The sequence below is a fragment of the Chelonoidis abingdonii genome, chromosome 17 (assembly GCF_003597395.2).
Source record: "Chelonoidis abingdonii isolate Lonesome George chromosome 17, CheloAbing_2.0, whole genome shotgun sequence".
Taxonomy (NCBI): Eukaryota; Metazoa; Chordata; order Testudines; family Testudinidae; genus Chelonoidis; species Chelonoidis abingdonii.
Genome location: NC_133785.1, coordinates 21006324 through 21022292, shown reverse-complemented (window position 1 = coordinate 21022292; position 15969 = coordinate 21006324). Strand labels below are relative to the sequence as shown.

The 15969-nt window shown below is 46.6% G+C and overlaps 1 protein-coding gene across 4 annotated transcripts in view; it reads left to right on the top strand.

Moving 5' to 3' along the window:
* The window catches only part of GRIP2 (glutamate receptor interacting protein 2), a 496203-nt gene that overhangs the window by 425649 nt on the left and 54585 nt on the right, over nt 1-15969 (top strand). For all 4 annotated transcript variants that reach the window (XM_032784290.2, XM_032784289.1, XM_032784288.1 and 1 more), the window contains exons 8-10: nt 5717-5864; nt 6663-6832; nt 15403-15528. In XM_032784290.2, the coding sequence (XP_032640181.1) occupies nt 5717-5864; nt 6663-6832; nt 15403-15528 (444 nt within the window). The remainder of the gene's footprint in view (nt 1-5716; nt 5865-6662; nt 6833-15402; nt 15529-15969) is intronic.

Sequence of the window (15969 nt, the reverse complement as noted above, 5' to 3'; positions counted from 1 at the left end):
TTACAGGGTCAGGGGTTGGGTTCAGTATGGACAAGTGTGGGAAGGATTTGGCAGCATTTGTGAACTGTTAACGCCTCTTTGAATCAGCTTGAAGCCTCATCAAGGGCGTTTCTCCTGGTATACTTGAACCAGTGCTGAAATTCATAAGGCCCTAATTCAACTCCTCATGAAGTCAGTGGGAGCATTTCCATTCATTTCAGTGGCAGTTGTATCAGGCCATAAATACAGGTGTTTATGACAAAGATCGAGGAGTTAGGGATTTGTTTGGGTGTTATCCAGGCCAATAAGGGGCTGTGTCAGCACCTACCCTGTATCCCTGAGTGCTTCTGTGCTGTGCAGCTTTGGCTCAGCAACCTGCTCACAGCTGCAGTGGCCTCACCCTGGCTTCCTCCAGCCTGGTTACTCCTTGCAGGGTGACACCAGTAGCCCTTCCACTCCCGAGTCTCCCCCAAACTGTCTCCCCTGCACTGTCCAGTCCCTCTAGCTGGATTGTCACAGAAGTTATGAAGTTCACTGCCTCCGAAGAGACAGAGCACACATCAACCTGGTAGTTTTAGCTGATGACTTCATCCTTCAGCTGAACACACAGCACTGCGATGGTTTGGTAATAAAACAAGAGTCAGTTTAGTAATAAAGAGCAGAGATTAAAGTGAGAAGTAAAGCCGGAAGAGACAGCCACAGGTACAAGTAAAACAAAACAAAACATGTTCTTCTGGCTAAAACTTAACTTCAGCAAGTTACAGTCTGTGTTTAAGCAGGTTTCTCGCCTGTAGTTGGGCCCCAGAGATTTTAATCCTTTTGGGTGAAGGATCAGCCTTTCTCAGAATACAAGAGTTCTGGCCTCTTGTGTCCCACAAGTTATGGATGCCAAAATGCCTTTCTGATTCTGCTTATGTTTCCTAAAGTCTATTGTCTCTGTTTCAAGAGCCAGGAAGACTTTCTGGGGTGGAGGCTTCAACTCCCATCATAATAGTTAAGCGGTCTTCCTGCCCCGCCCCTTGCACATTTAGCTTGATGGCTTTGTTTGCTTTTTATGTAGATGTACTTTTCGTTGTCCTCTGCGGTACTACGTGGCTCAATTTACATTGGAGACACTGGAAACCAAGCAAAACAAAATTCCTTTGTCTAGGAGAGGCTGGGCTTAGGCACTGCTTTCCAAATACCTGTTAAGAGCATATTTCCAGCACACACCTTGATGCACTGCCCGTGCAATTAATATTAATGTCCCATGTGTTACCAATTTGCATGCGATACCTCACATGACACCTTTTAGACACAGATTGTGACAGCAGTGAGCAGGGGCAATGAGTGTGTCAGCCTGATGTGGATTATGGTATGCTGTGCCCTCTGCCATTTGGCATGGAGGGATTCCCTGGATCACAATTGGATCATTTCAGATTTGCTTCTCGAGAGAGGGGAAAGTGTGAGGGTAGAGAGTTTTTCCCCAAGCTGGCACACTCATTCCTATCAGGAGATGGATGATTTTTTTTTTTATTTTTTATTTTTTTGCCCAAAACAGGGAATTGGGGGTCAGAAGGCTTCTACTAGTCACATCTTTGCTACCAATTGACTCACTGTGTCCTTGCGTAAGTCGCTTATCTCAATGTCTTTGTTTCCCCATCTGTAAAATGGGCCATAAAGTGTTTTCAGATCCCTATGTGAAAGTCAATATGCAAGGTATTACTTGATTCACAGGGCCTTGGCTCCTTTAGTGATTAACAAAATATGACACGCATTAGAAAAGCTGCTGTGTATCTTTTAGGCTGTGCAGCAGTGAGCTCTGTTCTGTTAGCTGAGCAGTAACGGACGTATGGCCCTTGGGGGACACTGAAGGTTTGAGCTGGATATCTCTTAAGCTCTGAGCCTCCAAACAGCTGATTAAAACTGTGTTGGTTTGTGAGAGAGAATCTTACCAACAGTGAACTGGGCTTTACTCTGATCTGTAGTGGGATTGGTGTACCTTCCCCCTGTTAGGGAGTGCAGCGCCTACTCTGCCTTGTTCTACTTATGCTACACACCTGAAATGCCCAGATGACTAATTTTTTAGGGGCTTATTTATTATCCCTCTCTGCTGCTGCCACTAGCACCTTCTTTCCATGCCTGAGGAAGGTGCTGAAATGCCTAATGCCACAGTAACATCTCCCTAGTGCCGAAGGGATGCATAGAAATTGATTCAATCGTGCACATTCACTGTGCCTGCTGACTTTTCTCAACAATTCTTTTAAATTAGTTTTGAACTTAATAGACCTGTGCTAATTGCTCCGTACTAATTTTGCTAAATTGCAGGTGTCTGATCCTAATTTGGGAGAAGAGTAAATTGTCTTTCCCTAGCACAATGACCATAAGTTTGAATGCCTGGTCTCTCTTCAACTAATTCCTTTTTAAAAATGAGCAGAGGGCAATCCCTGGTCATTGTCCTAGAGGTCAGCAGCATGTGGTGACTCAGGGCTTGTTTACACACACAAGTTTGCACCGGCTTTACTAAAGGTGTGTGTTTAAACTGATTTAGTTAACTCCGTGAAACTGTGTGTGTGGAAACTTTTGAGTGGATTGTCCAGTATCTCAATGAGAGTTTCCTGGAGATCTCCAAGGCAGATTCCTGTTCCGCCACTCAGTCTAGGTATGTGGTGGTATGTGCATCATACAGACACAAGCCTGCTTTCTGCAACCTTCCTGCCCCCAACAACTCTGGGGTAGAGAAGAGCTCCTAGTGTGAGTCTCTGGCCTCCAAGTCGTCCTCTGCCTCTGGGCCCCCCTCCCCATCCACGTCCTCATCCAAGATTTCCTCCTCCTGGCTCAGTCTACTCTCGACTGGCACGCGAGCCACCAAAGTATCCACAGTGGACTTCTCAGTGGAGCTGGAGTCGCCACCGAGTATTGTGTCCAGCTCTTTGTAGAACCAGCAGCTCGTGGGTGCAGCATCGGATCGGCGGTTTGCCTCCTGTGCCCTGTGGTAGGCGTTGCGCAGATCCTTCACTTTGACCCTGCACTGCAGTGTGTCCTGGTCATGGCCCCTTTCTGTCATGCATCGTGAAATCTGTCTATCGGTATCATAATTCCTACGGCTGGAGCGCAGCTGAGACTGGACAGCATCCTCTCACCAAATGCTGATGAGGACCAGCAGCTCGGCACTGCTCCAAGTGGGGAATCGACTGGTGCATGGAGCAGGCATGGCCACCTGGAAAGATGCACTGAGATGACTACATGCATCACTGAGCAAACAGGAAGGGGACTTCCAAAATTCCCTAGGAATTTACGGGGTGGGGATGATTGTTGGTCACCTGAGGGCAGGGCGGCAGAGTTCAAACCGATGACCAGAGAGTCAAGAACAAACATCGTGAGACACTTCTCGGGGGGCCAATCACAGTGCTGTAATCGACCAGGGTATCTACCCTAGCACACTGGCTCTGTACCCCTGGCGCAGAAAGCTGTACACCTCTCAGTGGGGGTGGATTTTTTACGGTGCTGCAGCTGCGCAGTTTCTGCACCCTAAGTGGCTTGGCAGTGTGTACACCTTGGGAGTTACAACACAGAAAACTGCTTTACTGTGGAGAAACTTGCCAGCGTAGACAAGGCCTAACACCCACAGGCTGCAAAACCAATATCCTAAATCCCTGAACCCAAATGGCTTAGCTCTAACCTAGAAGGTCCCTTGGGCAGTACCTCTGTTGTTTGTACTCAGCTCTCTACTGCCAAAAGGATAGCTCAGTGCTTTGAGCATTGTCCTGCTAAACTCAGGGTTGTCAGTTCAATCCTTGAGGGGGCCATTCAGGGAACTGGGGTAAAAATCTGTCTGGGGACTGGTCCTGCTTTGAGCAGGGGATTGGACTAGATGACCTCCTGAGGTCCCTTCCAACCCTAATCTTCTATGATTCAAAAGGGGCTTAATTTAATTGCTCCTTTCATTGCATCCTGAAAGAATGTGTGACACACCCTTTGGCACACTAATTGACACTAACATGTTAAAACTCTTTTAGCTCGAATCTTATTCAAACCAAGCTTAAACATGGATCCCCACTGGGAGTAAAAAGCCATTGTGAACAGGGCCTAACTGAAATCTAGAAAACTGAAGCGCTGCACATCTCCTGGCAAAAGCCCAGGTAATGGAAACTTCTGCTCATCTAGGCCTGGTCTACCCTGGCGGGTGTGGGGGAGAGAAATCAATCTAAGTTATGCAACTTCAACTGCATGAATAACATAGCTGAAGTCGACGTACTTAGATCTACTTACCACAGTGTCTTCACTGCGGTAGGTCAACAGCTGACCCTCTCCCATCGATTCCGCTTCTCGCTCCAGTGGAGTACCGAGTCGACAGGAGAGCACTCGGTGATCAATTTATTGCGTCTACACTAGACGCAATAAATCAACCTCTGCAGGATCAATCGCTGCCCGTCGATCCAGTGCGTAATGTAGACATGCCCCTAGTTGTGTCCAGAGAGTGAGTGTCTATGAGGAACAGCATAAAATCACAAGGAACAGTGACACTTCTGAAACCCGCATCAATGCGTTCCCATTTACCTGAAAGCTGGAGTGAGCCCTGTCTCTTATTGTAGCCCGATAATATCAGCACTTTAGTGCAGCATAGGTGTGCACACACTGTAGAACAGAAAAGCCTTGCCCAGAATAATTAAGGGCCTGGGAGGCACTAAATGCAGGAATTCTCAGAGGTGATTCTATCTGCTTCTCTTTTAAAGCAGATGACTGGCTTCCGGTGAAGCTCTCCACCTCCACACATCCCAGAGTGCTGGGGAGGGCTCCAATTCTGGCTGTGGACTGCATACTGTTAAGACTTTTATCTGCTTCATAAATCTTGCTGTTTTATAATGGCCTTAGGTAATCTCATAGGATGAGGGGGACCCTTATCTAGGTAGTTAGATGCCTGGTATCCAGATTTTCCCCCCTCTTCTCTTGAAATAGTTTATCAGATATGAAGGGAGTTAAGATATTAATATATGAATCTGTGTGTGTCTGTGAGCAGGCAGTGTCTAATACGGCATCTGATGGTTCATTATAATGAAAATACATGTGCAGACATTAACAAATTACAAAATTTCCTCACTTCTTTCAGGTAATAGGTAAGTCTGAGTCTTTAGCCCCATTTGATAGATAGATAGATAGATAGATTAAACTGAGGCAGAGAGGTGAAATTACTTGTCCAAGGCCATAGAGGGAGTCTGTGCCAAAGCCATGATGACTGAGAAGTTCCTGGCTCCCCGTCTTGTGTGCAGACCCACTTACCTGTCTCTGAATAGCTGGTAATGTAGGATTCTATTCTCTCCCTGGGTTTCTTTGTACCTTTCTAGGAAGAGAACTAGTGCATTGTCTCTCCACTCTGCAACCCTCTCTAACCTCCCAGGAGACAAGCATTGTTGCTTGCTTTTAATATTATTTATGTCAGTATTACATAGTCTTAGAGTACTGTTGGCCTGACCTTATTTCATCAATGCAGTAAAAGGTGGTCATGTGGAAACTGGTGAAACTTTGTAAGAGCGCTAGATCCTATTACCACATCTTTGTTTACAAGCTGCAGAGCTTACATACTGACAAGAGGAAGTAAAGGTGCAGCAAGGGGCAGATACAGAGAACTGGGTATTTAAGATTCCATCTATGCTGGCAAACGTGCAAATTGCCAAGTTTTTTGCCTTCCTCGATACTTTATAGTTGGAAAAACTGAAATAGAACTGTCTTAAAACTCCATGCGGTTTTTGTTTTTCAGATACTGTAGCCAATGCTTCTGGTCCATTATTAGTGGAAATAGCCAAGACTCCTGGATCGACACTAGGAATCACTCTGACAACAGGCACGCATCGGAATAAACAGGTCATAGTCATTGACAAGATCAAGCCAGCCAGTGTAGTAGACAGGTATGAACCCAAGCAAGATGGCAGTGTTGCACTTGTCTTCTCTGCTGCTTCCTTTGTACCCTTTTCGTTACATTCCACTTCTTCCTCTTTTGAAAGGAACTAGTTTCTAGAAAAAATAATCTTGTGGGTTTTTTTTAGTGATGTCCAAGGATTCTGTGCAAAATTTGTGGGATTAAAAACAATCTCATTGGACTTTATTTATCAGGGACAAAAATTTGATCCAATGCATATGAGAATTGAGCCTAAATATAAAGCCTACATCTGAATATCTTCAAGCCTTGAGATGTTCACAAATTTAGAGCTGACGTTTCTACTTGACCCCATTTGTTAGATACACTTTATCGCTTTATGCTAAGATATAGGAAATACAGGCTTTTTTACAATCATAGGTCATGATTAGTGTAATAGTTTTGTAACTGGATTCCTTCACTGCCTGCCAGAATTTGATATATACCTGTAACTCGGCCAGTGTTCATAATAAAAAAAAAAAAAAAAAAAAAGGCTGGCTGGGTTTTCATCCAACCTATCCTGCCTTAACTGTGGGTGCAAAATATTAGAAACTCATAGATTTTTGATTTGTGTTCAACTGAACCAATCCAGACTTGATTGGAACCCTTTGAGGTTTTGGCTTCATTTGCTGGAAGCTGGAAATTAAAGGGGAGATCAGAAAACTGAGAAGAAAACCAGTTCACGTGAAAGCCCTGGTAACTAAAATTGCTAAATTTTGCCCAACTCTCTTCCTAACCACATCATGCAAATCTGTGCTCTTAAATAATGGGCTGTGTCTTGTCTCTGCAGATGTGGGGCCTTGCACATTGGTGATCACATCCTCTCCATCGATGGCACCAGCACAGAGCACTGTTCCTTGTTAGAGGCCACTCAGCTCTTAGCCACCACTTCGGAAAATGTCAAGTTGGAAATACTACCTGCTCACCAGAGCAGACTCCCCCTGAAACCTCCAGACACAGGTGTGTACTTGCAGTAAGAAGCCAAACTTTGTTTTTAATGCTGTTGCAATATCTGTACCATGGTTCTCATAAAACATTGGGTAGCTCCAGGGAGAGACATCTAGGGAGAAAAATAGACATTCTGCTGAAACACATTGCATGAGACCAAGTTTGTCAAGTAAATGAATAGAAAAATTGATTAGCCTCTAGGCTTGTATGGGCACATTAGATTTGGGAATCCATTGCTCTGCAGTATCACAAGCTGTGCTAAACTCACATCCTTAGTACTGTTGTATTAATTTGGATGGAATAAAAGGGCTAAAGGTTTTAACATAACCCACTTACTGTTTAACATTAAATGCAGGTTTGGTTTACAGGGACTTTCCCCTTACTTACTCTTGTGCAAATATACTATTAACGTTCATTATTAATAGGAAAAACAATTAAAAGATTTGAAATATAAAGTATTAAGGCTTTAAATTAATTTTTTTATTTCAGCTGGAGAGAGTTTAGAAGAAAAAACTCTTGTTTGACAGTGTTTTAGATGGTACAAACAGGTTATTGGGTAAAGGAGGAAAGTTAGTTGGGATAGTCTAGAGCTGTCGTTGTTGCTACTGTTAAAGTCTGATTTCATTTTATTGTAGATAGTGTCTGGGATTTAGCTGGAGTTGGTAGAGGAAGTGATGCTGTTCCTTGATGATGATCTTTTTGCCCTGTTTGGTCAGGACATCATAGGGTGGTGATCAGGGGCGGCTCTAGACATTTCGCTGCCCCAAGCATGGTGTCATGCCACGGGGGGCGCTCTGCCACTCTCCGATCCCATGGCTCTGGTGGACCTCCCGCAAGCGTGCCTGCGGAGGGTCCGCTGGTCCGTGGCTCCGGTGGAGCCGCGAGACCAGTGGACCCTCTGTAGGCACGCTGCCGAAGGCACCCTGCCTGCTGCCCTCCCGGCGACCGGCAGAGCGCCCCTGGTGGCATGCCACCCCACGCCGTGCTTGGCGTGCTGGGGCCTGGAGCCGCCCCTGGTGGTGGTGGTGGTGGTGATGAAGGCCTGGGCTGATGAAACCTGGGGCCTTAGCAGGTATTGGGGCTGGCAGTTATGGTGAAAATGCCTTTAGTTTCTTCAGCTTTTAATTTATGTTTTAAAGCTTGTTGTTGTTTTTTAAGGACTTATAAAGGGACTGGCTGATGGAATAGCTTATTTTTGTCATTTTGTTTGTTAATTGGGCTAAACATTTGAGATTAATTTTGATTTATTTTTGGTGTTACTTTTTTTGTTTTTACTAGGTATGTTAAGTTTTCTTTAACTATATTTTTTTGTTTAGACTAATTTAAGAGGTTTGGGGGGTCATACTTTTTAATATTATAGGTTATTGTGAGATTTTTATGAACATATGTAACCCTTCTGCCCCTCTGAGTTGGCAGCAACAAGGGCCAGGTTCAGTATCCAGGGGTTCCGTTTCAATAACACAAGGCATAACCGGCTCGAGCCCCCACCCAGTGACCTGGGACACTTACATACCACACCCTCCTGGGCGCCTCTAGGAGGCAATACTTCCCCTCTCGCAAGCACGGAGTCTGAGTGTAGCGAAATCTTTTTAATAAAGGAAGGAATCAATGCGGCATCCCATTGGAGAAACACCACAAACAGAGTTATAACACAAACCATAACCACCCCCCCAAGTACATTTGGCAATGTCCTTTTCCCCTTAGGGTCTTAAGTCCAATCACTCCAAAGTCCAACAACCCAAAAGTCTCTGGTCAATGCCACCCCAGAATTCAAGAGTCTATCTGTAGAGGTCCCCCCCCCCAGCCTGGGTGAAAGGGGCACCTTACGTGGTCCAGGGCCAACTGCCCTGCCTCTCCGTGGGTTCTGCTTCCGCCTTCTCCACGAACTGCTCCGCCTTACCAGCCGCTCCACTCTGCTCCTCCGGCCGTTCTCACAAACTGCTCCGCTCTACCAGCTGCATCGTGAGCTGCTCCAGTTGTCCCAGCAAACTGCTCGGCTCCGCTCGCTCTATGGGCTGCTCCACACGCCCCACAGCTACTCCGCTCTGCCAGCCGCTCCACTCCACCAGCTGTCCTGTGGTCCGCTCCAGCCATCCCCATAAACTGCTCCACTCCGCCAGCTGCTCTGTTCCACAGTATAGCTTCAGGCTCCCCCACTAGTTAGCACAGTACTCAGTGCTCCCAGCTCAGTAATTTCAGCTCTTTTGTGATTTCAGCTCTTAGTGATCTCAGCACATAGTAGGGGAGCCCAGTGCTAGTGCACCATTAGCCCAAAGTGAGTTCAGCTCAGCAACCTGTATCTAGAGTCTTAAGGGAATAAAAAATCAACTCTGACATTCCACAGTGGAGAGAGGAGGGGGTGCAACTGGTGCTTCTAGCTCCACAAGGAGCCTGCACCACCAGGCACAAATACCTGTCCCCAACCTCTCTCCCTTCACAGGGTTTTGGAACCCATGTCCCTTGTCTAGCAAGTACCACCCAACTGAGGTTGAGTCATTTCTGTCACAAAGCACCCACAGCTCGGCAGTCTGGGATGGGTTAGGCGTGCCTATGCAAATATTTGAGATTTTGCATTCCAGACATTCTTTCCACACTTCCCATACTTTACCACCAGATGTCAGGGTACAGCTCATCCTGACTCTGCTTACACATATATAATGAGATTATAATTGAGTTTACAATTAACATAAATGTGTAAACCCAATTATTACAAGGGTACCCCAAAATGAATTTTTTTGTATTGAACAATCCTTAGGCATCTGGCTTTCAAGGTGCATCCTTTACTTGTGCAGGGCCTGACACTTGCCTTGTAAATGATGCAGGTAGATAGAGAATTAGACCACAAGTTGTTCCAGTTATGGAAAAATGCTGAAATGTGAGTGCTGGTCTTCCAGCTCAGCACTGCTGTAATTGCTGCTGTGTCTGAACAGAAGAAGTTATTGGAGGAAGACTCAATGAGAGGAAATATTCCTAAAGGAAGTAGTCAATGACAAAACTCCCATTGACCCTAATGGAGCCAGGATTTCACCCTAGGAAGCCTCATCGTTATCCATTTTTGGGTAAGTCTCTACTGCAACCCAAGGTGTGATTTCAGGGCAGGAAGACTTACCCACACCAGCACCACTAAAAATAGCAATGTAGATGCAGTGGCATGGACTTCAGTGCAGACTGGACAAGCATGACAGGGACCCTGGACATGTACTTCTGTTACTAGCTCACGCCGAAGCCAGTGCTGCTGTGTCTACGCCGATATTTTTAGTTGTGATAGCATGGGTATAGCTACCAGTGCTGCAGTCACACCTCTGATTGCACTGTAGATGTGCCCTTAGGCTGCTTCCATACTCTGAGCTGGGGGGAGTGATTCCCGGCTTGTGTGGGCATACTGGTGCCAGCTCCAATCTGAAGTAGCGTGCTAAAAATGGTAGTGTAGCCATGGTAGCACAGACAGTCGTGGCACAGGCTAGCTGCCATACCAACGGGGTCCAGGTGGGTTTATACTCTTAGCTGATAGCTCATGCTGCTGTGGCCCATGTGACTGTGGCTCTGCTATAATTTTTAGCATGCTGGTTCAGATGAGAACTAGCATGATTATGTCCATGTGAGCTGGGAATCACACCCCCAGCTCCAAGTGTAGACCTTGCCTTAATCTCTCCTTCTATAAAACCAGAGCTGGCAGTGGGTTGGATCCTCATCTAAACCTAGGCTGACTTCAATGCCGACATCATATTTAATGCAGTTCCAGCCTGCTCTGTTATGGGGTAAATGCCACATTCTGCACAGCAGGCCTGCCCTTTCTGGGGCCTGGATAAGTCGAGGCTGATTGTTCATGTTTCATGGTGCCCAGGGTCAGATAGTATAACCTCCAGTTCCAGTCACCTCTGCGGTGCTTTCTCAGTTGCCCGGTTGCTGGGCACCAATCTTGCTCTCACACATTCAGTTGTTAGTGACCGATGATAGCCCAAGGCGAAACTCACGTTTCATTACCCCTCCAGGATAACTTGGAAAGAGGGAATTTGTAATGTCTTTTAGCATAATCTACTGGAACATAAAACTCTAATAACTGCTCCTTTTTTAGAAGTTTAAAGCTCTAAAATGCCTAGATTAATTTGTGCAGAATTAGAGCAGTTGAACAGAGGGGCTAATGACTTGACCCAGGTGCCCAAAAAAAATGGAAAATGAGTCCTTTTTCAACAACTGTTAAAATGAGCCATTCTCCTTCCTGCTTTAGTTCATAATCTCCTTTCAAAACACATGCATTCAGGAGGTATGTTTAATGGAGGGATGGCTTTGTGTATGTGCCCAGTCATTTTCCCCGATGCCCACTTAGGAGATCAGCCAACCGTGGTAGCAATCCAGAGTGCAAATTTCTTAGCATGATCATGGCACTTCAAGGCAAAGAGCATGAAAGTGACAACTCTTCCCACGTTATTTAAACTCTTGAACGACCGAAGGGTCAAAACAAACATGCCCTTGAGTTGCACATTGAATGGCCGTTGATATGAAGCAGAGCTCTGTGTGCTGTGGATCCAGGGCAGTGTATGTCCTTAAATGTACCCTCCTTGATATACAGGGAGGAGGGAACATTTAAGGACTTACACTGCCCTGGATCCACAGCACACAGAGTTCTGCTTCATATCAACGGCCATTCAATGTGTGGCTCAAGGGCATCTCCTAGCTGCACAGTTCTGACCCAGGAAGAGCTGACCATAGAGCTGAGCACTTAGTGGGGTAATTGGTTGCCATCTGCGGGGTCCAGGAGCTGGAGAACTGGTGAACCATGCTGCCTTGCAGCCATCTGCAGCTTTCTTGGGGCGGCAGGTCCTGCAAGAAGCTGAAGATGTTCTGCTCCCGTTGACCTCAGTGGGAATGGGTGGCCCTCTGCATCGTAAGTGTTTGAGCTCCTAGGGCCAAACTGATATTTCCCCGGCAGCCTCTTTGCACTAACCTAGATGGCATAAAGGGGCTGTAGGGCAGACACAAACCTCCACCCCCCAGGAATAACCCCTGCACAAAGAGTCATATTGCCCCCTCCATGGGAGTCCCTCCCCCTCCCCCACTGCAAGGGCAGGGGCAGCCTGTAGGAGGCTGGAGGTGGGTCCCTGGCTGCCCAGAGTAAGGGAAGCACAAGCTGTCTCCTCTCTGTCCCTGCACCACTGCTCACACCAGCACAGGGATGAATTTTCCCCATAGTGATTAACCCCCAGGGCCACATAATAAGCTTCAGGTGGTTGATCTTGTACAGGTACATACTGCTGTGCATGGAGCAGGGTGTGGGTGTCACTCTGCCTCCCTCGTTGCTGTAGCTTGTTCGTGTGACTCTGGGAACAAATGAGGGCAGTAAGGAAAATGGGCCATGCAGTGCAAAATGGGTAAACCTTAGTGGTTGGCAGGTATGTAAGGCCAGGAATATCGCCTTCTGGAAGGCAGCAGAGCGTAGGTGGTATGATGGGGCAAGGCCAGATGGCTACAGTAAAGTACTGAGAAACAGGTATGTTAGCCCCAGGCTAAACAAATCCCTAGAACCCTGGTAACCAAATGGTAGTCGCTCCAGGTTAATCAAGGCACCTGGAGCCAATTAAGGTCTTTCTAGAAGGCAGTAGAGATAGCTACTTTAATTAGACCACCTGCAGCCAATCAAGGCAGGCTAATCAGGGCACCTGGGTTTAAAAAGGAGCTCACTCCAGTCAGGCAGGGACGGAGCCAGAGGAGAAGGAGTTGTGTGTGAGGATTGGGAGCAAGAAGGCAAGGAGCTGAGAGTGAGAGCGTGTACTGCTGGAGGAACTGAGGAGGACAAGCGTTATCAGACACCAGGAGGAAGGTCCTGTGGTGAGGATAAAGAAGGTGTTGGAGGAGGCTGGGAAGTAGCCCAGGGAGTTGTGCTCATGCAGCTGTTACAGAGACACTATAGACAGCTGCGATCCACAGGCCCTGGGCTGGAACCCGGAGTAGAGGGCGGGCCTGAGTTCCCCCAACCTCCCAACTCCTGATAAACTACAGGAGGAGCGACCCAGACTATGGGTTCCACAAGAAGGGGAAGATCACCTGAGGTGAACAAATCCGCCAATAAGCGCAGGACCCATCAAGGTAGAGGAGGAACTTTGTCACAGTGGGTAGACACCATTGACATCCCATAGAGATAAAGACTGTTCATTACTATTCATTCAACACTGTTGAATATTTGGTTTTTTAAGAACAAAACTCCTGTGTTTTGGATCTGAACTAGGGTTGCCAATTTTGGTTGGACGTGTTCCTAGAGGTTTCAACCCATGGCTTAATCGTTAATTCCCTGGAGCCTCCAGGCCGAGCCTGAAGGGTTGGCAACCCTAATCTGAACTACTGAACAGTGTTCCTGTATTCACAGCATGCAAACTTCATAGCTGGAGCCACGTCTTTTAATAACCAGATGAGAAACTACCTGCTCAATTCACTGAATAAATCACAATGGAAGCAGAGAAACAAGCACACAGAATTGCAGAGGAAATGCCTGAGCTGAACAGCGTGATAGGTATAAAGTGCTCGTGGAGGCCTATGGTGTGATGGGTATCACACAAGCAGAATTTATTTCCAGTGTTTAAATCATCAGGGAAGATTACTTTTGAGATCAAATCTGTGTGGCAAAGTCACTAGTTGAGAGGGTGTCCTTGTCAGAGATCTGTTCCTGGGTAAGATCTGATCCTGCTTGCGCTGCCAGCAATTACACTTGAAGAGAGAGTTCAATTCGCAGCAAATAGCTCATCCGTGAAGGATGGTTATCAGTCTGTGCAAGGTTAAAAGAGCTCCAGCATAAGTCACGGCTACAGTGACTGTCTGCTGTGGGATGCAGTTTTGTATGCTGCTGAAAAGAGGGACTATTGCAAACTTACTCGTTTTGTCAAGCATTGCCCAGCAGGAAACAAAAATAAATATAGATAGATAGCATGGTGCACGTAGCCTGGAAAATAGATCCCAGTGCTCTGGGCATAGGAAATCAAACCTCGTCAGCGCTCATGACCAGTTCTTGGTCCAGGCCCTGGTAAGAAAATGTTCAAATATCACTTCAGACAGAAGTGAAAATGTGCATGCATCTTGATTATTCGTTTATCTGTTTGCCTCAGTGTGTGTGCATGGCACAGTAAATAGACATCCTGAAGCCAAGGCCCCTCCTGCATGGAGACTAGGCTCTAAGGCCCTAATCCTACAATCAGATCTGCACAGGCAAACTGTTGTGCCTACGTGGAACCCCCTGAAGTGCTGGGCTGGAGGAAAGGGATAAAAAGCAAAGCCATTGAGTGTCTTCCTGCATGTTTGCCAAGTGTCATGTTAGCACCCTGGTTTTTAAAGCTTTTTTTTTTTTTTTGGTAGACTTGCTGTAGTGTAGGCCCTTCTTCCTGTTCAGGTGAGGGTGCGGTGGGTGTGGTTTGTGTGTTTAATAAGACTTATGAAAAACAAAACAACACATTCTTCCCTCTTTCTTCTGCCTTGGTGAGCACTCTGGAGCCCACAACTCTACACAACAGGAGTCCCTCCCATGACCATTCGTCTTGGCCTAGGTGTGACGTTATCTGTGGGTTAGTGAATTTAATGCTAGTTAAAGGTGCCAGATGAAGCTCTAAAAACTGACCTCCCTTCAGCATGCACATACAGTGTTCAGCATTGGCAGGAATCCCCTGTGGTGCCCTGTTAATATGGTTCAGCTCTGCCCTGGTAAGAGGATGGTTCTGTCACCGAGACCCTTCAATTTTTGGCTTTTTCTGGTTCATTTTTTATTTAGATGCCTGCTCACCGGTGAAAAAACAGGGCCAATACAAAATAAATTTGTGGTCTCTATCTACACTACGGGTGTTTTACGGGGAAAATCCCACCGGTGCTACTGTTAGTTCCACTGCACCAGTGGTAGTGTAGTGTGAACCCTACAGAAGACAAGACTCCCTTTCAAAACCTCCTGCAGCCTTGTCTACAGTAGGGCTCCCAGTGCATGGTGCCCCTGAAGTAGTGTTAGCACCAGCAGGAGCCCCAGTGTAGACCAGGCTCCACAGGCTTTCAGTTCTTGCTAAAATGCTCTAGTGTAAGCAACACCTGTGATTATACAACAGCTTTCAGATGGTAATGAATTTTGGGCACTACCGACCTGGGTTACATTCAGGCCAGCGGCTCTGAGGTGAATAGAAGCCTAGTTCTTGGGAAGCAAATTTTCAACTTCCGCATCATCCAGTTGTTGTGCTGTGACATTACTTAGTGACACATCCCTGCTGCTGACACTCTCTGTCAATGCACCCTGACACTGCTTTCCTACCCAAACAAAATTATGAATGTTCTTACCAATGGGACATTGGTGGGGATGTGGAAGTTTGGTATATGTTGCAGCCCTTGTCGAGACTGGCAGAACTGTGTGCATGAGAAGGCTGCATGATGCCTGGCTGAATAAAGTGACGATAACATGACTTGACCCTAAGTCCCCAGTGGGGAAAGGTTAGTGCATTGATCCACTGATCTACACAGCTCTCCCAATGGCTGACTCCTCAAAGGCTTCTGTTCCTTGTTGCTTATCTTAATTTTCTTTTCCCTGTCTCTGTGGTTTTGTTTCTTGTGTGTGCTGATTGCAGTCAAGGTGCAGAAAAGTGACCATCACCATTGCTGGGATCCCTGTGTCAACTACTGCCACACCCACCATCCAGGGCACTGCAAGACAGCCACCTGGAACCAGACCTCCAGCCAAGATTATTGCAAATGTAACCCATCCACTTAGCATTTGTGTGTGTCGCTCTGCAAGCGCTAGTAGCTCTGCTGTCAGGCTTACTGACTGCTCCCCTCCTGCAGTAAGCTTAAAAAACACTTGTTGATCCAGAACGTGACCCACTGATTTCCTTGGTCTCCAAATCTGTGTCCAAAAATCCGTAATAAGGTTTTTATTGTTAAGTGAGTGTGTGCAGTCTAGCGTATGGGGGAGGTGAAGAGACAGGCATACAATAAAGCCAGTGTGCTGAGCACCCCTATAATACCGCACCAGTGTACCTAGCTAGGCATGCTCTGGGGCAGCTCTACAATCTGACGATGACATGCTGCAAAGGAGGCAGCTCTATGCTAATGATACCAGCATATTTGGTTAACAAGGAGACAGCCCTACAGTAACGCACCAGTGTGCCCAGCATATTCATGGGCAACCCTACAGA